The following is a 26,175-nucleotide window of genomic DNA, read 5'->3' on the forward strand; positions in this document are numbered from 1 at the left end:
TCACATCAATGTTTCTCTCCCTTTCTCCCTCCCTTCCCTTCTCTCTAAAAATGAATAAATAAAATTTAAAAATGACAATCACAAAAGAAGCAACCACATCTCTAGGCCAGCATTTCTCAACCTTGGCACGGGTGACATTGGAGGAAGGGGAGGGGGGCTGTCCCAGGCATTGCAGGGTGTTCGGCCGCAACCCGGGCCTCTACTCACTAGATGCCAGTGGTACCCCCATCTCCACTCTCAGTCCCAGCAACCGAAATGTCTCTAGACATTGCCAGTGGCCCCAAGGGGTAACAACCCCTGTTGGTGGAACCAGCAGGGAGCTGACTGACCCGGAGAACAAACGGCTGTGCCTTCTGTCTTGTCCACGGTGCTGAGACAGCGGCCAGGGAAACCCCGCTCCCACCGGCTCCACGGGGTGAGTGCACCCGACGGGCCCGAGGCCAGGGCGGTGTGAGCAAACACGGGGCTGTGAAAATCAGGCGGACGTCTTGAACACAAATGAAGACTGAGACGCGGGCCCAGGCCTTGTCTGTATTCAACAGGAGAAACCACTCGGCCGCCGTGATGCAGACGGAGCTGGGTTTTAATGATCTCCTCTCACCCCCCTTGACCACGAGGGCATTAAAGAATCGGTACGTTGTCCAGCAGCAGGGGAACCGTCAGCAGCCATTGGACTTGAAATCTGGCTTGGAGCGTCTGCTTCTGCTCCTCATTATGAACGAGGCTGGGATTCATTAATATCTCCACAACAAGTTGGAAGGGCCCATCAGAGGACAGGCTCCACACAGCATCCGGAAGGCCAGGCACGGACGTGAGAAAGGGCAGTGGCATCTGCTCCCCAGCTCTGGGGGACCTGTGGCCTCTCGTACCCACTTTCCTGACAAACTCAAGAGGCATCAGAGAAACACTCCTCCCGGGCAGGACGCTTGCATGCAGCATCCTACCGGTGTCGAGTCAGGAACTGCGCATCACCTGGCACACCACGCTCTATCACACTCTTCTTTACAAAGAAAAAAAAATCACAGAACCAATGCTGGCAAGGCTGCGTTAAGACACACATCCTCTCGCGCGGGGGCAGTCAGTACAATGCTGTGACACACACCAGTGGCCTTCAAAACGCGCCCGCCAGCACACCATGTACTTCTGCTTCCGAGGCTGCGTTGTAAGGAAGGAAGTCTAATAGAGAAAGTCTCGTGTGCCCAAAACATTCATCATGTCATTATTTAGAATAAGGAAAAATGGAAACAACCAATTGTCTACTGTCAGATATTTCAGTTCGGTATATTATACTGTATACATTCACTGGACTAATACATACCATTAAAATGTCATCTGCAAAGAAAAGCACCCGGCTCTACTAAAATGTTTATTCTCTGCCATTAAACAAAGAGAGGGAGAGAGCGCGAGAACACCAAATCACACCAGCAGGATGATGTCAACCATGGAAATAAAGGCTCTGACATTAAAAAGTCTTGTGGAAGCAAAGAGACCCCCAACACCCCGTGAACAGTGACTGCTTTGGGGAAGGAAGTGATTCATGTCCCTTTTTCTCTATCTTCTCAAGCCTCTTTCTAAACCATCTATCCCTTTACATCGGGGAAAGAACAACTCCAGGTCAAAGGAATAAAGGCGATGCACAGCGGGGGCACAGCTGGGGCACACGCACTGGCTCCCTCCCGGCTTTACTGGGCTGTATCTGGCACAAAACAGTGTGGAAGTGTGACGTGCACAATGCGATCATTTAATACCTCACGCTGCTCTGCAAAATGATCGGCAAGGTAACAACACATCCTCCACACCACACGTAGTTACCGTACTTGCCGCCGCCACCACCGCCGTGAGCATATTGAATATTTTGTCTCTCAGCCACTCTCAGGCATACGATGCACATAACTGGTGTCACCATGCTGTACGTGAGGTCCCCAGAACTTACTCGTGTTATAACTGGAAGTGTCTGCCCTTTGATCAAAATATCCTCCTCCTACCCACCACCCCTCCCACACAAACACGTACTGGCAAATGCCAACCTACTCTCAGTTTCTACGAATTCAGCTTTTCTAGATTCCATAAATACATGCAATTATGTTGTGCTTGTCTCCCTTTGTCTGACGTTTATTTAGCATGATGCCCTCAGGGCCCACCCATGTTGCTGCAAATGGCAGGACTGTCTTCTCTTCAGGACTGAGTAATACTCCATTGTGTGTGTGTACATTGTCTTCACCCATTCGCCTGTCAAAGCACATTTAAGTCGTTTCCATGTCTCAGCCATTATAAACAATGCTGCAATAAATATGAGGTACAGATATCTTTTTGAAATAGTGATCATTTTCCTTTGGCTATATGCCCAGAAATAAGACCACTAGATCTTATGGTAGTTTGATATTTTCTTTTCTGAGGGGCCCTCACACTGCTCTCTGCAGTGGCCGCCCAATGTGCATGCCCACCAGCAGTGCCCCGGGTCCCCTTTCTCCCCACCCCCGCCAGCACTGGTCCGTCTCTTTGATGATGCCAGTTCTGACACGTAGGAGGTGATGTCTCATCGTGGTTTTGATTTGCATTTCTCCAGTTAGTGATGTTGAGCATCATTCCATGTACCTCTTGGCCATGTGCACACCTTTTTGAAAAAAATTTCTATTTGGGTCCTTTGTCCATTTTTAAATGGAGTGACTTGTCTTCTTTCTATTCAGTTCTGTGAGTCCTTTGTATGTTTTGGATAAAACCCCCTTATCGGACACTTGGTTTCCAACGCTTCCTCCCGTTCTGTGGACTGCATTTACGTTTCCTCGTCTCCTTTGCTGCACAGAGCTCCTTGGTGTGGTGCGGCCCCGCCTGTTTATTTTTGTTTTCATTGCTTACACTGTCGGTATCACATCAAAATACTGCTGAGAACAACATCAAGGAGCTTTTTCCTAATGTTTTCTCCAAGGAGTTTTACGGTTTCGGGCCTCACATTGAAGTTCTGAATCCATTTAGAGTTAACGTCTGTGAGGGCAAGAAGGGGGCCGACCTCACCCACTCGTACTCGCACATCCGGTTTCCCCAGCACCGCTGTTGAAGGGACTGTCCATTTCCTAGTGAGTCACACCCACGTGTAATCTTTGTCTGTGGACCTGGACCCCAGTGCTGCATCTTAATCTCTGCGTTGTTTCTCCCCGCCCCTCCCAACCGGAGCACGGGCTGCACAAGAGGAGGCAAGTTGCCAGAAATGTAATAGACACTCAACACATGTTGCTGAACTGAACATACAAGTCAGACTACAGGGAAGAAAAGCAACAGCGTGTCCCAGGGAAGTCGCACACACGCGCGGTGAGAGAGTGACTGGCGCAAACTTGGGAAACTCTGTAGCCACATCTCTGAAAGCTGATCATTCATGGATCAAATAACCAGCAGATTCCACGCCAAGGCATGTACTGGGAAAAGTGCACACGTACACGCCCCAGCACGTGCTATTATACCACGGTCAAAATTGTCATATGACAGTTTTGGTGATGACCCAAACATCCTTCCACAACAAAGCGGGCGAATACACTGGAACATGCACGCAGCAGTGAAAATGAACAAACTAGCCAACTCAACAAGGCCTCACGAATTTGATGTTGAGCAAAAGAAGCCAGATGTCCCCCCAAATAGTCCTTAGGATTCCACTATCAAAGCATAAAAGCAAGAAAAAGTAGTCTATAATGTTATGAGTTGGTGGAGTTCTTACCTGGGAGGGGGACAGATAGTGACTACAAGGGACACAGGATGGACTTCCCAACTGATGCCAATATTCTCTCTCTTGACCGGGCTGTACTGGGGTGTCCACTTTGTTTGCGAAAGGGTACCAGCGGTATGTTTATGATTGGCATCCTTCGCCCTACGTACATTCCACATCAAGGAAATGTGCCAATCCAGGGCTGCTGAAGACGGGGAATCCTCTCTGTGACCCTCTCCACCTGCTCCAGGACTAAACTCCCCACACTCAGCATTCACGTTCTCCAAGTCCCGTCTTGCCTAAACGCTCCACCTCCACTGGAAGGCCCCGCACCCCTCTGTTGGCAGTGCCCAGGTCCCTAAACCCAGACGTCATAGCAGAGGTCCCCTGTACGTGAGTGATAGTTGAGACAAGCCGAAGTGGCGTGGCCACCAGACAGACTCAGAGATGAGTGCTTGTGCTGCTTTCCCACAGGGACACGGCTCAGGTCACAGCGCAGCTGCACACCCAGCTTGCGAGGACGGCTCTCGCCCCTTTGTAGATGAGGCCGTATCCTTTGCAGAGTAACTCCCGATAGGTCCCTGACCACCCAGCACCCTTTCTTCTTCCCTCTGTCTCAGACAAAGAGTCTGTAGACTCCAGAGGCCAGGAATCAGGTTTGTTTTGCTCCCTGCTGCCACCTAAGTGGCCGGCACGGTGCCTGGGACAGAGCAGCGTGGCCAGTGTAAGTCCCTGTGGTATCAATGCATGGGCATGTGAACAACCAAACCCAACCACCAAGCCTGGGGACCAGGACCTGGGGACCAGAAAGGCAAGGATCTAAGTCCAGGATGACCATGGAAACAAAGAAAAGAAAATATTTTTAAACACACGGAGAGGTCCTTCTGAGACAGGAAAGAAAATTTAAACCACCAACCCTGTTGTATGGAAATAACACAGTTTATCTAAAACCAGTAAAAAAGAACAGCCTTATTTTATCTTTATCAGGAATAGCATTTTTATTCTCGTTCACTGAAAGTGACATAAATCTCACTCAGGATGACTGACTGGTCAAAGGTTGCAGTCCAGGTCCAGAGTCACAGCGAGGCGAGCTGGCTCCGATGGGACATGACGTCTTGGCCAAATCAAAGTGCTGGGCACCAACCAGCGAGCCCACCAAAGACACAGAGGAAGCAGCCTGTTCAACGAGCACAGAAAGACCCAGAAGCCACCCACCTGCCCCTTACAGTGGGGCCATGCAAACACCCCAAGTCCGTAACTATTTTCTCTCTCCCTCTTAGCAGTGACTTTGTCCACTTCGGGTGGCATTAATTAGAGGAAATTCAGCAGCGTGGGGTAAAGCAAAGTGTGAGAGTTTGTTCAGTGGGCAATGGAATGTCTTTCAAACAAGAAATACTTTCACGTCTTGTTGAGCCTCATAATTTTCTAAATGTTGAGACTTTGTTTCTGGTGTCCTCTGACCTTTCCAAAACTACCTCTCTGTCAGGCGAAAGGAGCTAACATGCCCCAAAGGGCCTTGCAGGCACTGTTGCTGGGCAGCCCACATCCCTCAGAGCTTTTCTGTGTCTCTGTGCCCGGGGACACACCCTCTGCAAGTGAGCATTCCACGGCACACCCACCACTCCCCGCCCGTCACGTCCACTTCCATACCCACTCCTCCACAAAGTAAAGCCGACGCCAGAGCCAACTTCCTTCTGTTCGTCAGTGCACGAAACCTACCAACTCCACCAGAGAAGATGCAAAGTCAGACCAGGGGCTGGGTTTGGGCCCCTCTGGGGGAAGGACCATCTGTTGAGACGATCCCCTAGGATTCTGTCATGCAAAGGGTCCTTCATCGACCCCACCGTGCTCATGTATGCGCAGACACCGGAGTCCAAGGCTCTGGCCCTCCAGGAGCGCCAGCAACAGTGACTGCAGCCGAGACCTCTGCAGACTCACACACTAGGACACAAGGCCCCTCTTCCCACTCACGCCAACAGAGGGGAAACAAGGTGCACGGGACAATTCACGGCAAGACAAGATGCTCTTTTCGTCTGGAATTGTACTATTTGGAGCTGATGGTGCTGGCTACTTAGGATGAACGATGATTCTCCAGGGTTTTTCTGGAAACTGCCCACACCAGATTCACCTGGACAGCTTATTTAGGCAGCAGGGTCCAGGCACCACCTGTAACTGGTGAGAACTGTGTTCTAGAGTCGGAGACCAAGAGCCACATTTTAAACAAGCCCAGCAGTGAGTCCTCACGATCGGAAGGGAGGCCGAGCGCCACAGCTCTCCCAGCTTACTCTGGACCCCTTCCCTTTCTGCCTCAGCCATGTCTGGTCATCTCGCGTGGCCTGGCCCCTCCCAGAACTGAGTGAGAGGGAGTCCATGTGCCTGGTAGAACCGAAAGGCTAGAGTGGAGCCAGAGAAGTGGAGGCTTCTTCCCCCAGCACGTCTGTGGCACCTGGGCGAAGGCACCCAGGACACTGCAATGAGCTCTGCTTCCCTGCTCTCATCACGGCACCAACGGGCTCGGAGCAGACACCTGCTCGCCCACCGCCACTTCGTCATGTGGGGAGCGCAGAGGGGAACTGCTGCAGTGTGCCGTGTCCACCACCACTCAGGAAGAGTGTGCAAATTATTACATATAGCAGCATCATATGTCCTTCTACCTCCCTCCCCCTCCCTCCCCTCTTGTTTTAAAACAAGAAAAGCTTGTTTTAAAGGACTGAAGGAGACTGCCACCTGAGGGACATTATTTGCAAAAAATCATAAGAAAGCCAACCCAATCAAGTTAATTTGGACATTGGCATTATCCCTCCAGGAGACCCTTCCATAAGTCACATCACTGGTCTGTGAATACACCTTCGTCTGTCAGTCAGCTGGGAGGACCCAGCCCCAGGGGCATTGCTCACCGGCACTCCGACAGGACTCGGTGCTGCAGAAACTGCACGCACGTGGTCTCCAACCCAAGCCGTGACCCTGGAGGATAAAGTGTTGGGTTTCATCTTCAGCTTCCAAGCCTGCCACCCAGCTGGTTCTCAGCAACTATAGTGGGGGAGGGGCTGGGGAGGGCAAGGAGCAGCCCGTACAGACCAGTCTCATTTTTGAAAGATAAACTTCACAAATCATCACTTTTTCCAAGAAACTCCATGGTACCCTCACTTCTAAACAGCACTGGGAATTGCGGGAGCTCTGCAGCCCAGGACACTTGACCACAGGGGCAGGGAGAACGCACGGCCCCTCACCAGAGGGGGGAATGCGCTCTGAGAGGGGAAGGAGGGCGGAGGGCGATGTGCACAACAGGGTGGCTGCAAGGGCAGCACAGAGGCACAAAGCAGGGCAGGGACAGAACAGGCCATCCCTCCACGTACCTGGCCCGTCTGCGCACCTCACTTGTCACAGGTGAGTCACTCCCCTGCCCCCAAAATGAGAGTTAAGTTGGAAATGTGCAAAGCACGCCTTTTAAATGACCCGAGAAAGAGCTTGCTCCTCCAGGGAATCCTGAGGCAAACGCATCTGATGGAGACACATTGAGGGCCTTCCCACCGCGAGCACTGCCCGCTCGCTGGCCTGCTCTCCAACGCCTGTACTCCCCGCTGGTCCCTCCGTCGTGCAGCGGGTCTCAGCACCAGCACCTTCCCCAGGGAGGCGCCCTGCCCTTCCTGTCACACGTCCTCTGCATCTCTGGACCTCCGCCCCCAGCACTCTTCTCAACAGCACCTAAGTGACCGTTTGTGACTGCCGCCCTGTCCGCCACACTAGACCAAACTCCAGAGGACGGAAACGGTCTTCTCCACCCAGCACCTGGCAAAGGCCTGGGACGTGGCTGGCCTCGGGGGAACGTTTCTGCACCACGCCCTGTGTTGGCTGTGGGTTACTGGCTGGGCTTTCCTGAGCCACGGCTAACGCACTGCAGCTGCAGGTCCTCTGACGGCCCGTAAGGAGGTGGAACCGAAGCGCTGAGTCTGTGACAGGAGGAACAGAGGCCTGGCCAGTCCTACTCGTATTTTCCTACTGATTCTAAAGCCAACAAGGACCACGTGCCAGACGCTGCAGGAGTGTCCCCACGGACAGTGACGCAGAGCCCCACACACCGCACAGCCAGCCTGGGACCAGGCTGCAGAACAAAATGAAGATCTTACTTTTTAAGATGGGCTGGAGGCCACTGGATCAGAGCTTAATATTAAAAGTGAAGCCAAGTAGGGCTGGGTTGGCACAACAGGGCTCCCTAGGGAGCTCCTCACACAGCTAGGGTTCAGCACAGCTGGGCACCAACCTCCTCTCGGATCCTTCGGGAGGAGCCCGGCCAGTCTCAGCAGAAGACAGTGCTTGCGGGAAGCAGGCAGGAAGGGCTTCTGTGCCAGGAGCAGCCACTGGAAAGCAGCGGAGACTGGACCATGAGGACCCTCATGCAGCCTTCCAACCGGCAAGGCAAGGCATGGCGTGAGAACAGGCTCACGGACAATGGAACAGACGTCCCCCACAGTTCTCTGAGACGTGAGACAGAGAGCTACTCACTCCTGCTCACAGGGCAGAAGAGAAGCAACTCTCAGAAGGCAAATCATAGTGCCAGGCACACCAACCACAGAAAGATCGTGAGCACCTCCTTTGTGCTCAGCCGTTCCTCCTGAAAACGCCACAGCGTAGGGAGGGCCGGGCCAGTTCCCGCCGAGACCCAAGCTCATACTCGGCAAGACTGGAATGTGAGTTCAGGTCAAGAATGGGCCCTTCGCGAGACGTGGATCATCCTCTAGCATTTTGAGCATATTTGGTTTGAAATACATTATATCAAAATGAATAAGAAATGACTTATTATAACATATTCAATTACTAACACGACTTTGTCTCCCCAAGCGAGATTCACTAGCGGGCTAAGGATCGGGTCCCACCTCTGCAGTAGAGTCGAAGGCGCCCTGACCCATTTGGGACCCCTTTTGCTTTTGAAAATAAGCTCATCAGCTCTCAGGAGAGCACCTATCCTCCCACCGTCCAGTGCAGCTGACGCACGGCGACGCAGGGTTTGGGAGGACCAGGGCGACCCGGGCACCCGGCCTGGGAAGGCCGACTGGGAAGAGAAGCTCTGCCGTCCTCGCCAGGAGAACGAGGTTTTCTCCGGCAAGGGCAAGCGGAAGTGAGGACAGAGAACACAAAGACCGTTAGGCCCATCGACGTTCCAAGTGTCCCTTCACCGCAATCCCTGCAAACCAATTATTCCTATCAGTGGCCATCTCGTAGAGGCCGTGTAAGAGAGTGGGTTCATTAAAGAGAGTCGGGATCACAAACTCATTTAAGTCTCCTTGAACCTGTTTAGTCAAAATGATTTTCTGCTCTTCTCTATTACAAGCTGAGTTTCTGTGGTGACAGATTAATGACTGATCTGCTAAGCCATACCACCTCTCTTGTCACCAACCCCTCCGACGGAGCCAGCCACATTCATTCCATCGACAAGCCCCACTTGCCCTTGAAACTCATTGTAGCTGAGCTGTTAAGATCCACTGAGCAGATGAGATGCTCCCTGACTCCCCAGTTCTGCCACCAAACCCCACCGGGTATGGGGGGGACAGAATGCTGCTGGCTCTCAGGGTCTCATTAGAGTCCCAAACTCAGGCCACTCTGGAGTGAGATAAATGCCAGAGCAGTACTTCTGGTTCTGTGGGCTACGGGCAATTATCCCGGAGTTAAATGTCAGGGCTCGTTTCGCGTGATCAAAAGAAAGAAAATGTCATGTTTGGGGTAAGCAACAATATTATTTTAATCGGATCAGAAGCTCATTATTAGCAGAAGATAAGCCCTGATGTGACCCCTACAGTAAGGTGTGTCTACCTGGCTTCCCATTCCATTGCACTGTCTGAGCCCAAGGCTCCTCACTGATCGCTCTCACATACAAGGCAGGGAAGACTTGCAAGGTGCTATCGTGGAGGCTCACACCCAAACCCGCGCCACTCCTGACTGGCTGCTGTGCACAGGGAGAGGCTAGAATCAGGCTGCCCGGTTCAGTCCAGGCTCCTCTGCAGCCCAGCTCTGCTAACTCTGGGCAGGGGACTCATTCCAGTAAGTCAGGAATAATAACAGTATCTCTCTCCTTGGGTTGTTGTGATTTAAATGAGATAATATATGTAAAGTACCTTAAACAATATCCTGCACACTAAGTGCTTCATTAAAGTTAGGTATTCTCTATTTCTGTAATGTTTTAATTCTTAATTACAATCAGCATGCATTACCTTTATGAGAAAAGCTTATTTAAAAAGAAAAAACATGACAGGAAATATACATAAGAGAAAGGGCTTCATCCACCAGACAAGGAGTTAGTACCTGAGTAAGAGATCACGTTAGTTCTCTCCCTCACCCTTGGAGCTAACCCCCTGGCATGTGGTAGACCGTCAAATACTTGTTGGAATGAATGAACATACAAACGAGTGTAAGAAAAAGCTGAGGGAAATTTGCTCTTGGGAATGGTTACGGAAAGACAAACAAGACAAACTGGGAGAAGGGCCGTGGCTCTTGACCCCTTGACTTCAAACCACAGTGAAGTTAACAGGCAGGGGGCAAGGTGCACACTGCCAGCCATCACTTCTGTTTCCAAGTTCGCACACTAGCACACCCATGGGTCTCACCAGCTCTCTACAGGGCACCCTCAGATTCCAGCTTCACAAGTTCAAAAGTTACTTCCAAATATCTCTCCCCCAAGTGCAAAAAATGGATGAGTCATGGGAAAGGCAAGATGTTTTCTTTCGCAATGACGTTCAGAAACTGACAACCATCGTACCAGTAACCTCAGGGCAGAATTCCCAAGGCCCAGCGGCTTCAGCAAAACAACTCCAGTGGCCACAGAGAAGCTCCGTCAGCCTCAGGTGAGGCCTGGCTCAGTGCAAGTGTCCGCTGGACGGGCCACCGCACCGGCTGAGCTGTGTCCCCTGTTCACTGAGCAGCTGGTTCTACAGGGAGCAACCTTGTATTCCCTGGTCCCAGGGGACTGAGGCTGTGTGGTTATTCCAAGTAAGACAATGGTCCAAATGAAGACACTGGACTTGACCTAAAGATTATCTAGTGTAAGTTTCACAACACTTCAAAGAGGTGAACAGCACTAAATTATGCCTGATCCATGGCTAGCATCAGAGGACCCCACCAAGTATATAAAATGTCAATGAATGAAGATATTTGAGATTTTAAAAACATTTTTAAATGTTTTTAATATTACAATAAATTAAATTATCATTTTAAAAAGCCCATGCTGCTTAAAATACTAGTTTCACACATCAAATTACTCCAGAAACAAAAAAGCAGCACATTTGAACAGAGAAGCTTTTCTCTTTTTATTACGCTTTGGGCATTTCTGTATCACATATGGCGTTATTCCCTACACAACCCGAAAATGCGTGTCTAGAGCATGGATTTCCAGCACGCGCCCCAGAAACACGGAAGCAGAGCCTCCAGGGGAAGAAGCTGCCCTAGGACTGAGCGGGCGCCCACACTGAGTCTCACAGCGAGTCAGGGCCAGAAAACACGATCCAAGGATAAAAATATTGCCATTTTCAAGAAAGAAGTCCCGTGAAGAAAACCCCAATTTTTAAACATTCAAAGATGAATGTGAAATGAGAATAATGCCGTGCTTGTGGTACACAGAGACTATAAACCTTTGAAGAGGCACAAAATCACAGGAAACTTTTCCACATGGCTCAGGCCACAGCTGCCCTCGATCTGACCCAGCAGCCACGGGAAGCTGTGGCAAAGGGGCCTCCTCCTCTACCCCCGGCTCAGCCTCCCGTCTCTAGCCGAGTTAAACATCTGCCCCATTCCTCAATTCTATCTAAAATATAATGATAAGAGAAACAAACAAAAATTATTTCTACTCTATGTGAGTCTGTGAATGGAAGCTCCTTTGGGGCATCTTGGGATGATTTCAGCACCTTTCCCAGCCACAGGCAAAGACAGTTGGTGCCGAGCCCCCAGAGCTGCACAGAGGGGACTGATGGGGTTACCAGGGCAGGGATCCCACGGGCGGATGCGGGGAGCAAGGAGAATATCTGAAGCATAATTAAGAGCCCACAGTCAACGAGGGACAGTGGAGAAAGGAACAGAAAGCAGGGAGGGAAGTGAGCCCCCACTGAAGGATATGGGCACCCCTGTTCCTCTGGACTGGGACCTGGAGCGGTGCTTTTTGGAAAGTACAAGGAAACATCTAGATTCACTGGAATCCTCAGACTCTCCCCCTGCAAGGAATGGGGACACCCAGAACAGGGCTGAGATGAGTCCAGTGAAAGAGGGTGACTCCTGACAAGAACCAAGGCTCCTGATTTTGGGTCTCTCCCAAGAGCAGGCATTCCCAATGTTAGGTATCATAACCTTCTTTCCCAGCCACCCCAGGCAACCTGTGGAAGGGCTGGCAGCAGCCCCCACAGCACAGAGGGGATGCCATCTTCTGGAAGGACTGTGCCAGGTGCCTCTTGCCCCTGCATCCTCTGGGGCACACCAGGGGAGCAGCAGCCAGCCTCTGGCCAAAGCAGGCAGCAGATGTACCTCTGGGTGCCCAGAAATAACCTGTTTGCCTGGAGGAGCAACCCTCTGCCACCCAGACTCCTCTTTGGGGCAGGGGACCAATGCCATGAGCTCCCTAAAGCTTCCCCTTCAAGTTTTTGACCCCTTCCCCTAAAGATGTCAGAGGTTGAAATCACATTCCCTTTCCCCCACCCTTTTATCAGGCCCACTGCCCTGCCCCTCCAAACACCCAGAGCACCTGGAACACCTGGCTCTTTAACAAATGAGCTGAGTTCACCCCCAAACCTAAGGTCTGCAGCAGAGAATCTTCTGGCACACCCTAGAGACGGCCCAAATCACTGCTGCCCAGGGAGGTTCTCTGGGGGGCTCAGCAAAGTAAACCACCAACGTCAGGAGAATTCAGAAGCTCAGGGAGCCCCTCTCTCTGGAACTGCTCACCGTTCACACCATGTGTAGTTCCGTCACCACCACCACCCCAATCCTACACACACCTGGACCACAGGTACCTGGACCCAGAAGAATCAAGCCTTCAAAGTTCTCTTTAAAGTTATTCTCAGGCAAGCCGCAGCCCAGCACCCCCCCCCTCCAAGCAGCCCTGGGAGGTCTGCACCAGTTCCACCTCCGCGCCCCTGCACCCCCTCCCCGCCACTTCAGAGACCCCAGCTCACAGGGGCTTCCCCCACTCCTGCCCGCAGGGCAGCGTGGCGGTACTCACGTCTCGAAAGCGGTTCCAGTACTTGTCGCGGTCGTACTGGGAGACAGTGCTCAGCCACTGGTCGTTGTCCAGGAAATTGCCGTTGGGCCCCGCGCCTCCCGCGAGTGCTTCCAGGTGCCGGCTCTCGACCTGGAGGACGCACCACGCCGCGGCGGCCGCCGCCAGCACCGCGATCGCCGGCATCTGCGGGGTGGGGGTGCGCGGCGTGGTGAGCGGGGTGCGGGCGGCCGCTTGCTGGCCAGGGCACCGCGCGCCGCCCCCGTGGCCCAGCTGCAGGGTCGCCCCTTGCACACCTGGGGCGCCTGTCGCGGCTCTAGAGACCCAGGGACCTCGCTCATGAATGGCGGCGGGGATAGCACTCAGTCTCGAAGGAAGAGGCTGCGTCACAAATGAGGGGCTGCTGTCAACTAAAGAAGACCCCTGTCAGCTCTTCTCTGGGTGCCCACGACCCCGCTACTCTCACGCGGGAGGCTTCAGGACCCCTCCGCAAAAACGCGGAGCCTCGGCTCCGCAAGCCGCACTCCCCCAGACGGCGCCCGGGGCTCGGAGCAGCAGTCCAGGCTCGGGCAGGATAGGGCGCGGCAGAGGGTTCCCGCAGCTGCGAGGGTCTCTCCTCGCCCACCCGGCCGCTTCAGCGCGCGGAGACGCCCCAGGCCCCGGACCCCGCCAGCCCCTAGGTGGTCGCGGGGAGGTCCCAACTACGCCAAGTTGGGGCACGGGGTTCGGTGGGCACGTACCTTAGGGGCAGAACCGGGTCCCCACGTCCGAGTTGCCCGAGCTCCTGTGGCGCGGTCGCGGACAAGGCAGACTGGCCTCTCGCTGCCCCGCGCTCCTGCCACCCGCCGCCGCGCGTCCGGCTGCTTTGTGAGCCCGCGGCGCTCTGGCTCCGCTCGCGCTGTGGCTCGCTCGGGCGCGGCGTCCGCCGGCGGAGGGGCCTGGGCGCGCGAGCCGAGGCCTCTGGCGACCCCTGGCGGCCATACTCAGCGGTGCCGCCCGACCTGCGTGCCCGTCGCCCCAGGTCCAGCACAGGCCGGTGAGGGGGGGGCATGTGCTCGTCCACGTCTTTACTGCAGGACTGAAACAAGCTTTCAGGCCCACGCTGGTGAGAGAAACTAAGGGGATGGAGAACATAAGGCCAAGAAGCCGACTAGCACTGAGGCCTTCTCAAAAGGACGGTCGTAGGGCCACCAGACTCAGAATCGCCTTAGTTGGGGGGAAAAGGGGGCTCCTTAAAATGGGGACTCCTGACTCACTCCCCAGGCATGCTGAATAAGCATTCCTTAGGAGGGTCCCCTGAGGCGAGTACATTTCTGCACTGCCCATCCCAGGTCGTCCTGGCACCCACCCGCACCTCTGCACTCAGGCTGCATACCATGCTCACTGCTGTCCCTCCCTTAAGACCGCCCTCCTGGCCTGTCACTTCTATATCCTCATGTCCCCACATTGGCCCTGTGGATATGCCTCGGTGTTCTTCTGCACAGAAGCCCTTGTCTGCTGAACTGGCCCCAGCATCAGCCTGCTGGGTTTTCCTAGTTGGGGGGAAACTAGACCTGGCTTCAGAGACAAGACACAGGAACAGGAGGCCAGCCTAACCCTCTGTGCCCCATACACATCCAGGCTAACCCTCTGTGCCCCACACACATTCCAGATTCTCAACCACGTGCAGTGGAATAGGGCTGGGAGGGACTTAATGCAGCCCCCCTGTCTGCATACAGGTGACACTTACCTGCTGCCTTCCTCTTGTACGACCACGCTGCATTCCCCAGACACCTGAATGCTCTCTTAGAACAAATCTGACACACTCACTCCTCTCTCCTCAGCACACACCTAACAATCTTCATGTTGCTTTCGGATAAAGACCAAACTGCTGGCAGGAGCGCCCAGGCCCTGCCCACCGGCCCCTGCTAATTCCTCCGCTGCCTGTCCTGCCACTCCTTCCTCATTCCCTGACTTCCTGGGCAGGCTGGGCTTGGTGTAGACCTCTGTGGAGGTGGGCACCTTCTGGCACTGGGCGTTTACTTCTGCTGGGCCACTGTCCACACCAGCTCCCAACACAGGCCTCATTAGTCCCCCCGGCTCATTCATGTAGATCTCTTTAAAGGACTTCCTATGCGGCCTGTGGACCAGTCTGGGACCCTGGCAACACCCTCCTTGAGGACATGGTGCTTCTCCAGCTGTAAGCTCACTGCCCTTGCACTCGCTCCCCGTCTCGGCCCCCTACCTGGCTGGAGCTCTGTGAGGATAGGGGCCACGTTTGGCTTGTTCACTGCTGCTCCTGGTGCCCAGCCCGAGCTCCTGACACACAGCAAGTCTTCAGAAAATACCTCATGAATGAATGAATGAATGAATGAGTGAGTGAATAGCACCCAGTCATGGTCTGGAACCACACTTCTCAGCCAACATGCCCCAACATGTGTGATGCAGTCTGCTGTAAGTGGTACTGCAAATAATTTGGTTGTGTATATTTTAATGTATAGAATTTGGATTAAGATTTTAAGTAGCAGATGCTTACCCCAACATTACTCTGACTGATTTACATTCCTAGAAGCATTCTTGAAAGGGAGACAAAGGAGCAGAGTCACAGCTACAGATGGGGGCTACATGTCACCCACGGTTTATTTTATCATGGGAATATTTTAGGCACTTCAGTGTCATGTTCCGGGCATATCACAGCAGGACAGAGGTTTAGCAATGATGGAGAGAGCGTTTTTTACTTTCATAGAAACCCAAGGAAGCAGCTACTTCCCCATTTCTCCGCCCAGTTTGATGACAAAACTCCAAACAGTTGTCCCCAGATGTCATTTCAGCTTCCTCAGCTCCATTTCATCCTTCCGCCTCTTCCAATCTGCCTTTCATCCTCACAGACTAACTGAATTGACTCGCCCCCTTCAGACCTCCCCCCAGTCTCCCCCCCAATGGGCAGCCCTCACTCTTTCCCTGCTTGGCCTCTGAGCAGGTAGGCCCGCACGACACCCTACTGCTCATTCCCACGCACGTACCAGAGCTTGCGGGGCTCAGGCCCGGCCCTCACATCCAGTCCCCTGCTGAGAGTCTCTGGGTCTATCTCCAGCCCAGAGTGGCTGGTGACTTCCAGCCATACATCCACCTTCATGCTTGACATCTCCCCATATGTCCCGTGGGCATGTCTAACTTTACCAGGTCAGGACAGGGATCTAGATTTCCCTCTGTGCTCTGAGTCATCCCTACTCCAGTAAATGCATCCATCCACGTGGCTGCAAAAGCCAGAAGCCTGAGTCATCTCCAATCCCCGCCTTTCCCTCGCCCCTCACTCCCAGTCTGTCAGCAGGCGGATCCATTCCACTTCCAAATGCGCCGGCCCATCCACTTCACTCCGCCCTCACTGGCACCACCAGCCACTTATGGTCACTTCTCACCTGGAGGGCTGCGGTGGCTTCTGGGTGAGTTTCTCGGATTCTTTACTTCCCCCTCCAACCCACTAACCACTCAGGGGTCAGAGTAGCCTTTTTAAACAAAAACCTCCCACTTGCATGAAACCACTCAATGGCTTCCCAAGACACTAAAGCATACATCCAGACTCCTCCCCATGCCTGGCAAAGCCCTGCTCCATCTGGTCCTTCCTGTCCCTTTCCTCCCCTGGACTAGAGCCACGCCTTGTCATGGTCACGCACACAGGCCAAGCATGTTCTCACCTCAGCTCCTCCCTCTGGCTGGGCCTCTGCCCGGAATGGCCCTCTCCCTGCTCTTCACAGTTTAGCTCCTTCTTCGCCACCAGGTCTCAGCTCCAACCACACCACCTCCCTGAAGCCCTCCCTCCCCCTCCCATCTCAGGTGGGCCCTCCACATTCCCGGGCCTCTCTGCTAGATGCTGGCCCCTGGCTGTTCTGTGAAGAGTCCTTTGTTCTTTTGTCTCTGTGTTCCCCAGTTTGAATATGAATTCCAGGAAGGCAAACATATTGTCTTTTTTACTATGGTAGCCCCAGGCTTATCTCAGAGCCTGCCATTCAATGGGCACTCAATAAGTATTTATCTAGTGACTGAATGAACAAATGAAGCAAATTCCATAATGCTTAATGCATCCTGAAGTTTGAAAACTGTCCGCAGAAGTTTCCTTTCATGGCTCTCAAGTCCCTCATTCTACAGATCCAAGTTGTGCTGATTTGACACCACCTGTCCCCAGTTTAATCAGAGGGCATCTGCTCTTGGCCACGCTCCAACCTCAAGAGGGGCATCTTCCCTGTAACCAGCCACGGGGTAGAAAGAGCAGCCAGAGCATCACGGGCAGGTGTGAGGGAGCTGGGTCTGGCCAGAGCAGAGAGAGGATGTAACCTTGGAACAGGGGCAAGGAGGCTGGGAGCTGGAGACCTGCCGTGAATTCAGCCAGCACTTGCGGGGACAAATGCCAGATTTATTCAGCTGCGGGTAGCACTCGGGACCAAGATCAATACTGAGCCTCGGGGCTGTATTTCTGCTTTTCAGTGGCTTGCACGGAACTATAATAATTCCTTGTTTTAACACAGTTCTCATTTCCAAAGAGCCCCACATGTATTATTTTTGGTTTAATAGCCCCTCCCCCGTGAACTACTGGGTAGTGTGAAGCAGACATAACTATCTCCGTTTTATGTGGAACACAGGTTGGGTGAATTGCTGAAGGTCACAGAAAAAGATGAATCTAGTCGTGGGAGTTTGGGGTGCGGCCAGATGCTGTGCTGGCCAGAGTGCCATCCCCCCCATGGGGCTCCATCCGATTAAGGGGTGCCTGTAAGACTTACCTTGTCACCAGCCCAGGTTTAGTTTTAGCTGCAAACTCACACAGCTCCTGCTACGCAGCCTCGCCACTTGGCTATCTCGCTGGCACTTGAAATTCAGTGTGTCCAAAACTGAACATTTGAGCTGCATCCTTCAGCCAAACCTGCTCATCTTCTTGTGTCCCCACCTCAGGAAAATTGCTGCCACCCCACCCCCAGATGCTGGTGTCATTCTGACTGCCTTCTCAGTCCCCACTTTCAGTGAATCACCAATATGTCAGCACTATCTTTGCATATTTCCAGTTCTACTCACCCTTCCCCACCTAGCATATACTTCCCACCGCCTCCCACCTGCATTTCACAAAGCCCCTTACGGGGGTTTCTGCTTCTGGGCCGGCCACTCATTCTCCACACAGGTACCAGAGGGGTGCCACCTCAGCACAAAGGCGATCCCTTCTCTCTCCTCCTGTCCCAAGCCCTCAGGATAAAGAGCAAGCACCGCCCCATGAGGACTGTGCACCCTGCCATGCCCAGGGGCTGCCAGCCGCCTCTGTCCCACACACCCCTCGCTGTCTCCCGACTGTCTCCCCCCAGCCTCCTCCACCTCATGGCCTTTTGTGAGGGGGCTTCCTCCCATCTGACACTGTCCTCCTTCCCTGCCCTTTTTCTGACCAGCCCCCACAGGCCCTTCAGGTCACAGCTTCACTCCAGGTCCTCAGACAGGGCTCTCCTGACCCTGACAACCTCGGGGCACTCATCACAGCTATATACTGTCCATCTACCACTAGACATTCAGGGGCACAATGGCAGGGGCCGGGTATGTGTCTGTCTTATTTGCTGCTGAATCCACAGTGCTTTAAAGGCACTGCATGCATAGTACATGCACAATAAATATCGACTGAATCGGTGAATGCTCATGGTGTAATGTATTCCAAAGTTCCTTCCCTTCTTAGAAGCAATGAAGCTCCCAGGTTTACGCTGGTATCTTAACCTGAAAATGCCCTGTGGATGGAAGGTGGAATGGCACCGTCTCTCCACTCCCGGGCTAGTCTGCAGGATTGAGGATGATGTTGCAACATATCCTGGCCCCAGGAGGAGGAAAACGAGATCGATGCATTTCTTGACACTATTGAAAACAGCTCACCCAGCAGGGCCTGTAACTTTTATGAACACGTCGATTTCACCTATTGATTATGTATCTGTATTCAGCAGAGCTCATTCCATCTCCCCACATCGCCCACCACCAGCCCCACCCCTCACACACGCACTCTTTCCCCATGCAGAACCGTGGCAAATGGGCAACCCAGCTTGGAGGAATTGATTTTAAGCAAATAAATACTTCACAAATAGATAGAAATAACTTCCAGCAAAGCCTAATGGCCAAGCAACCACACAGGGATAAAGCAGAGGGAGCTGAATTCCTGCCCGCAGAGGAAAAAAGCACAAGGGTAACAGTGGCCGCGCCGTTTGCTGATGTGCACACGGCACATGTGACGCGCCAGAGAACGCATTCCCGTGTGTTACCTGGGGCTACCCTCACGACAGCACCGTGCGAGGTAGCCTCTGAGATAAGCCCCATTTCACAGATGGAGACACTGAGTCCCAGGCTTGTATTGTCACACATGCAGGTCCCCTCAGTGAGTGACGGGGGAGCCCAAATTGAACCCAGCGCTTCCTGGTGTCAAAGGTCCCACCGTGACCCATGATACCGCTCGACGGTTACCTTCCCCCTTGCAGCCCTCTGTGTCTCCTTCGGCCTCCACACTACATTTCACACCAATAAAAAGTTACCCTTTGATGTAAATGAACTGCTGCTAGCTTATTTATTCATAATTCATGTTGTGCTCATGAAGACTAGTGTCTGCTCCCATGGAAGGTATGGTCTAGTTGGTTAAATGGCAAATCACAGCAATTATTTACACCTGTGATTATGGAGGCTTCCAAAGGCACTGACAACTGTGACTCGCTGAACACGGTACCAAAGGACCTGATATGCCCCAGGGCCTCCAGTGCTGATGGAACCTGGGCATCCTGGGATGTAAGGTAGTGTTTGGCTGCCAGGCACCACGCGTTTGGTCCTCACCCAGGAACACAGACACCTTCTCTGCCTCTCACAGAGATGGCTACTCCCAAGGTCTCGACCCACCTCTGTGGCAGGCCAGGTACAGTCTACGTGGCCAGGGATCATGGGTGGGAGGCTTCCAGGGACTGATGCTTTTGTGGAAAACCACTGGGGATGAGAAGGACTGGAGTTACTCTGGGGAAGGAGCAGCCTCAGAATCTTACTTAGCTATTCAACAATCCACTGTGGAGCAGACCTTTTGTGTCGGGCTAGAGGATGCTGGGGACACAACAGGGGAATGGGACAGGCAGAGTCTCTGCCCTCGTGGAGCCTGTTCTTTTTTTAAATTATATTTTACTCATTATTACAGTTGTCCTGATTTTCCCCCTTTGCCACCCTCCACCCAGCACCCCCCCCCCACTCCCTCAGGCAATCCTCCCACCCTTGTTCCTGTCCATGGGTCATGCGCATAAGAACTTTGGCTGTTCCATTTCCTGTACTGTACTTTATATCCCCATGGCTATTTTGTAACTACCCATTTGTACGTCTTAATCCCCTCACCTCCTCACCCATCCTCCACACCCCCCTTCCATCTGGCAACCATCAAAACACTCTCTGTACCCATGATTCTGTCTCTGTTCTTCTTGTTTGATTAGTTTGTTTTTTAGATTCAGTTGTTGATAGATATTTTTTGCCATTTTCTTGCTCACAGTTTTTATTTCCCCTTTCATAAATAAGTTTCTTTAACATTTCATGTAATAGTGGTTTGGTAACAAAGTCCTTTAGGTTTTGGTTTTTGTGTTTTTGTTTTTTTTTTGTCTGGGCAGCTCTTTATCTGCCCTTCCATTCTAAATGACATCTTTGCTGGGTAGAGCAATCATGGTTGTAGGTCTTTGCCTTTCATGACTCCAAATATTTCTTGCCAGTCCCTTCTGGCCTGCAAAATTCTTTTGATAAATCAGCTGACAGTCTTATGGGAATTTCTCTGCAGGTAACTAACTTCTTTTCTCTTGCTGCTTTTAAGCTTCTCTTTTTATCTTTAACCTTTGGCATTTTAATTATAATGTGTCTTGGAGTGGGCTTCTTTGCATCCATCTTATTTGGGACTCTGTACTTCCTGTATAAGCAATGTCTATTCCTTCACCAAATTAGGGATGTTTTCTTTCACTATTTTTTCAAACAAATTTTTTGATTTCTTGCTCTTTCTATTCTCCTTCTGGCACCCCTATGATGTGAATGTTGGACCTCTTGACGATGTCTCATAGGCTACTTATACTATCCTCATCTTTTCAGATTCTTTTTTCTTCTTGTTGTTCTGATTGGTTGTTTTTTGCTTTCTTATGTTTCAAATCATTGATTTGATTCTCAGCATTATCCACTCTACTGTGGTTTCCCTGTAAATTGTTCTTTATTTCAATTAGTGAATCCCTTGTTTCTGATTGGATCTTTTTTATGCTGCTGAGTCCTCACTAAGTTCCTTGAGCATTCTTATAATAAGTGTTTTGAACTCTGCATCTGATGAATTGCTTATCTCCATTTTGTTTAGCTCTTTTTCTGGAGTTTTGATCTGTTCTTTCATTTGGGCCATGTTTCTTTGTCTCCTCATTTTGGCAGCTTCCATATGTTTGTTTCTATGTATTAGATAGAGCTGCTTTGACTTTGTATCTTGGTAGTGTGGTCTAATGTAGTAGGTGTCCTCTAGGGTCCAATGGCACAGCCTCCCCTATCACCCAAGCTGGATATTCGAGGTGCATCCTTCCTGTGGGCTGAGTATACCCTCCTCTTGTAGTTGAGCTTTGGTTGTTGTTGGCAGGTCAATGGGAGGGATTTACCCCAGCCAGTCAGTGGCAGAGATTGGCTAGGACCACTGACCACCAACCTCCACCCTCCATGGAGATTCAGCTGTGCAGAGGCAGGGTGGTGGTGCTTGGATGTGGTCTGTAGCTGTCCGCTGGGTGCATTGGCCCTGGGTTTCCCTGAGCGGTGCAGGCCCTCGCCTGTGTTTTGCCTGGGGCACCCTGCCTGAGCTATAAAACAATCTGAGATGGCTGCTACTTGTGCTGGGCTTAGAGATTCCCAGACAAGGCCAATCTATGAATCTAGGCTGACTGCTGCTGATGCCAGGCTTGGGACTCACTAAGACCAGCTTCTGATTGTTTAAGAGGATTTAGGAAGTTGTGAAGCAGGAGCCAAGACCAGCCATTCACAGGGAAAAGCAGGCTGGGTGAGCCAGTAAGTTGGGTGGAGTGGAGTCTCTGGAGAATTCCAAGGTGGGTCAAATAGTGGTAGCCAGGTAGATGGGGTCTCAGATATGACACCAGCTTGCTGGCTCTGTGGCTCTGTCAGGGGAGGGTTTCAAAAAGGGGCAGAGGCCTCTACTTGCCTTGATGCCAGACACTTCAGTTTCTCCCAGTAATTGTAATTTTGATGTGGTTGTACAAAGGTGAGCCATGTCTGCCTATGCTCCCATCTTGAGAAGAAGTCCCCCATGAAGCTTATGCTAACAGGGAAACCTCAACACATGCTTGCAGCACTGGAGACAAGCTTTGATGGCCCAGGTAGAAAGAATTCATCCTTGTTTCATTCCTCCTAAAGATTCCTAAAGAACACTGACATCCATCTGCCTGGAACATCTTCCCAATTCTCCAGTGGCTGAAACACCCTATGGAGTGTGCGAGCCCTGTGTCAACTGTCAGATGCATCCCATTTCAGAGAAGTTAAAAGAGCATGCACCTTAGACTCAATGAAACAATGGAATGCCTACCTCATAGGGTAATCAAGAGGACTAAACAAGTTTATATTTGTAACATGCTTAGAACAGTGTCTTACAAATAATGATGCCATATCCGTGCTTGTTTGTTAAATTAGAAGTTCCTCGCCCAACCCTATGGAATCTGAGGTTGGGAGAAGTTAAGTAAGTGGCTTACTGAGGAATAAGGGGGATCTGAACCTGGGCATCCTAGTTCCTGAGTCCATGTCTACACCTCGGTGCAGGGCTGCCTCCCTCTCTTCCCCTCACAATCTGCTCCAGAGGGAACAGAGGAAGATACCTGATCTCTGCTGACTAGCAAGCCCTCAGAGACTTGAAGACAATTTTATTTCCTGCTCCCAGAAAAGCCATCCAAGTGCCTCTCCTTTCTCTGATTACCTCTGTGTTTGTTTAAAGAAAAGACATGCACCATGTGTTGGCATCAGCCCACTCACACACCACAGAGTTTGGAAACAGGCTGGCAGGGCTCCTTCCCTCTCAGGGTCAACACCACATCTCTGCCTGGAGCGGTGCTTCAGTTTCGGAAGGATGCTGGGGAGAGGAGGCCAGAAACACGGACCATCAGAGGCCTTGGCTGTGACTCCAGAGAGCAAGGCTGCTGAGAGAGGCCCCAATGCAGCAGGAACCCCAAGATAGAGAGCAAAATGGGGTTCCTCCTGGAGGAAGCTCTCCAAGGTTTCAAGCTGAGATGGAAACAAGAGAGCAGAATTGGAGCTGGAGAAGCCCTGCTGAGCCAGGTGAGCCTTGGAAACACAGCAAAAGGAACCAGCCCAGTTTGCCAAGACCCCAGAGGAGCCTGAGTGTTCACAGTCTTCATGGAGCAGAAACTAGCTCAACAAGATGCCTAGAACCACCCAGCAAACTAGCTTGAACCACAAAACCAAACTTTCTATAAATATTTCCCACCCAGACTCACCAAATAAAATACAGATGGGTCCATCAAGTCATACACACTAAACCAACCCAGCCCGAGCCCCCAGGGACGGATGACACTAGAAGGGAATCCTCTCAAGGCAAGGCAAACCCAGAAGGACAGGACATGTCGGTGAGAAGATGAGAACCTTCATCAGCGCGCTAACTGCACAAAGCACAAGGCCTGGGGAACCCTGGTTCAAACACCAGCTCAGCCTCTTACTAGCTATGGACTCCCAGACTAGTTGATTAACCCTCGAGACCCATTTTCTTGCTTGTAAAATGTGGCTAACAGTGGTGTACTTTCTTCATAGGGCCGTGGGGAGCGTTAAGAGGTGTGTGGAACTCACAGTGCCGAGTGTCTGCCCATGAGAAACACCATAAATGATAGGACAGTGGCACTGCCATTTCTATAAAATGCTTCACAATTTACTGGGTGATTTCTTACTGAGTCTCATATATGAGGCTCACAGAAGCAGGTCAGTTCACCCCTTTATAGCCTGAGAAACTTAGACTCAGAGAAAAAACTCTAATCACTTCCACACTCCTCTCCACTAGAGTTTTCTTAAAGTCTAAGTGGTAGGAAGAATTTGCCTGGCTGCACACACATCCACACATAATTTACAGATGCCTACAACTGTGAAAGCATCCTCAGTCGATTTGCAAGTTAAATTTGTATCATTTCACTAAAGTCATAAAGTAAAAAGGGAATTACCAAGCCAGGGAGAACGGTAGGGGAGACAGCAGGGGTCCCCAGAAATTCTCCCAAGATCTTCAGTGGGAGAACACTAAATTCAACTCAGCATCTGCCCAACAAAGGAATATTATGCAGATCATTAAAATGATGGCTATAAAATCCATGAAGCAATATGAAGAAACAGAGTAAAAAAAAGGCATGTTATATAACTGGATGTACAGAATGTTTTGTCAAGAAGGAAGAATGAAAGAAAACACACGGGGACTAGCAATGGCTATGTTAGGGCAGACTGTGGGTAATGTTCTTTTTCTTCTTCTAAAGATGTCTCAGCAAGGACATGTAACATAAACAGTACATCCTTTATTGAGAGCCTATGTTCTGGAGTCAGAGAGACCTGGGCCTGGACTTCCGCTCTGTCGCTCAGTGCCCATGTGCTTTCCACAAGCTTTTCACTCTCTCTGCACTTGTTGTTGCCCCTTGAGGGGCTGGGCTTTGTTTCCCCGTGGCATCGCCCACTGGCTGCTGGATGGGAGGTGGTGGTAGTTATGGGGGTGTATAACCTCTCCAGATATGTCTGCCAAATCTCCTGAGAAGGGGAACCACTCACACCCACGTGCTCCTCATGTTAAGGTCACTCCATCCATCCACAGCTTCTCCAGGTTCTGACAGGTTACACTCTCTGGGAAATCACGTAAGACGAGGGTCGCTTAGTTGCTGCACTTGGTCTTGAAGTCATGACTGATGCCTGTCCATCCTCTCCCTTTGACTGGCACTTCTGCCAGGGTGGGCGACTAGCCTGGTGAGGCAATGCACACCCTTACCCACATAGAGTCTGAGCCCCCGATCACCAGGCCACTTAACTGCCTATGGTTATGAAGTACCAAGGAATCTCAGGGGATCACCGGAAACAAAACCTATTTCTCCTCACCGACACCCCAGAGCGGTAGTCCTTCTTCCTCACGATGATGAGGGTTAATTTCTCCTTTCTGTACGTGCTGGCCTTTTGGCATGAGATGAGGAGCCCAAAGAGACAAGGCAGCAGCCATAGCTTAAGTTCAGTGCAACACCTGCTCTGTGCCCATGTGAGAACATCTCCCTCTGGGACCCAGGGTCTCCACCTGGACAGACCGAAGCTGCAAACAGGAAGTGCAGATTCTCCAAATGTGTCACTGAGAGTGGGGATGAGCAGGGATGCTCCTTCTCACACTCATTGGTTCTCAGACCCAGGTATTCAGTCTGGGGGGACATGGTACCATATGATGGCTGTTGGTTTAAGATGTATGCTCAACCTAAGGGATGTTGCCCCATCCTTGCAAGAAATCGTCTCTAAATTGGTACCACAGGTACACCCTTAAGAAGCTGCTCCAATCCCTAATCAGGCCGGCAGCTTCAGGATGGTGCAGTATATAAAAGGAACAGTGGATCCGATGGTTATGTGCTCACTGCATTATCACCTTTGCCAGACAATGGGTCCCTGGTCCAAGGCAATATTATGGGGTATCCCATATCATGACATGAAACACTGATATGATTCTGTATTTGCTAGTGGTGTTGGCTGAGACCCTGCAGGCACAAGGGCAAATACAAACCCAGAATATGTGCCAATCCCATGCAGGATAAACACTCTCCATGCTAAGTTGGAAGAGGTCTGGTACTACATGAAGGGTTCAGCAATGATTTCTGTTTCTGGCAAGTCAAACATCCAGCTGTGGCAATAGCTAAATCAACCTTAGGGAACGAGAACCCATGTCATTAGGGCTATGAATAACCTTCCTGTCCACCACCATAGCCACTCCATTCATCAGCCTGTTATGCAAGTAACATACATGTATGTAAATGCACAGGCTAGAACACATACAAGGGGGGATCCCAAAACCTCAAAATTTATTTATAGAAACTTGTGTGTTTATTCTTACACATTTATTCTTACATTCTTAAACTTCAGTCACCTTCAAAGTACTCTCCATTTGATGCAATACACTTATAGAGATGTTTTTTTCCACTGCTCAAAATGGTTTTCGATCTCATCGATTTTGATACCTTTTAGTGCTTTTGCCATTTTTTGTTTCACCTCGTCCACATCTGCAAAACTTTTCCCTTTGAGGACTTTTTCCAAC

At 51.4% G+C, this 26,175-nt stretch overlaps 1 protein-coding gene across 2 annotated transcripts in view; it reads right to left on the minus strand.

Moving 5' to 3' along the window:
- Positions 1 to 13,789, minus strand: part of SPOCK1 (SPARC (osteonectin), cwcv and kazal like domains proteoglycan 1) — a 453,180-nt gene extending 439,391 nt beyond the window's left edge. For both annotated transcript variants that reach the window (XM_037060963.1, XM_037060953.1), the window contains exons 1-2: positions 13,628 to 13,789; positions 12,891 to 13,073 (exon numbers count right to left, since the gene is read on the minus strand). In XM_037060963.1, the coding sequence (XP_036916858.1) occupies positions 12,891 to 13,073 (183 nt within the window). In that variant the 5' untranslated portion in view covers positions 13,628 to 13,789. The remainder of the gene's footprint in view (positions 1 to 12,890; positions 13,074 to 13,627) is intronic.
- Positions 13,790 to 26,175: the final 12,386 nt, after the last annotated feature.

The sequence above is a fragment of the Sturnira hondurensis genome, unplaced genomic scaffold (genome assembly GCF_014824575.4).
Source record: "Sturnira hondurensis isolate 20B ecotype Veracruz unplaced genomic scaffold, ASM1482457v3 Scaffold0001120, whole genome shotgun sequence".
Classification (NCBI taxonomy): domain Eukaryota; kingdom Metazoa; phylum Chordata; class Mammalia; order Chiroptera; family Phyllostomidae; genus Sturnira; species Sturnira hondurensis.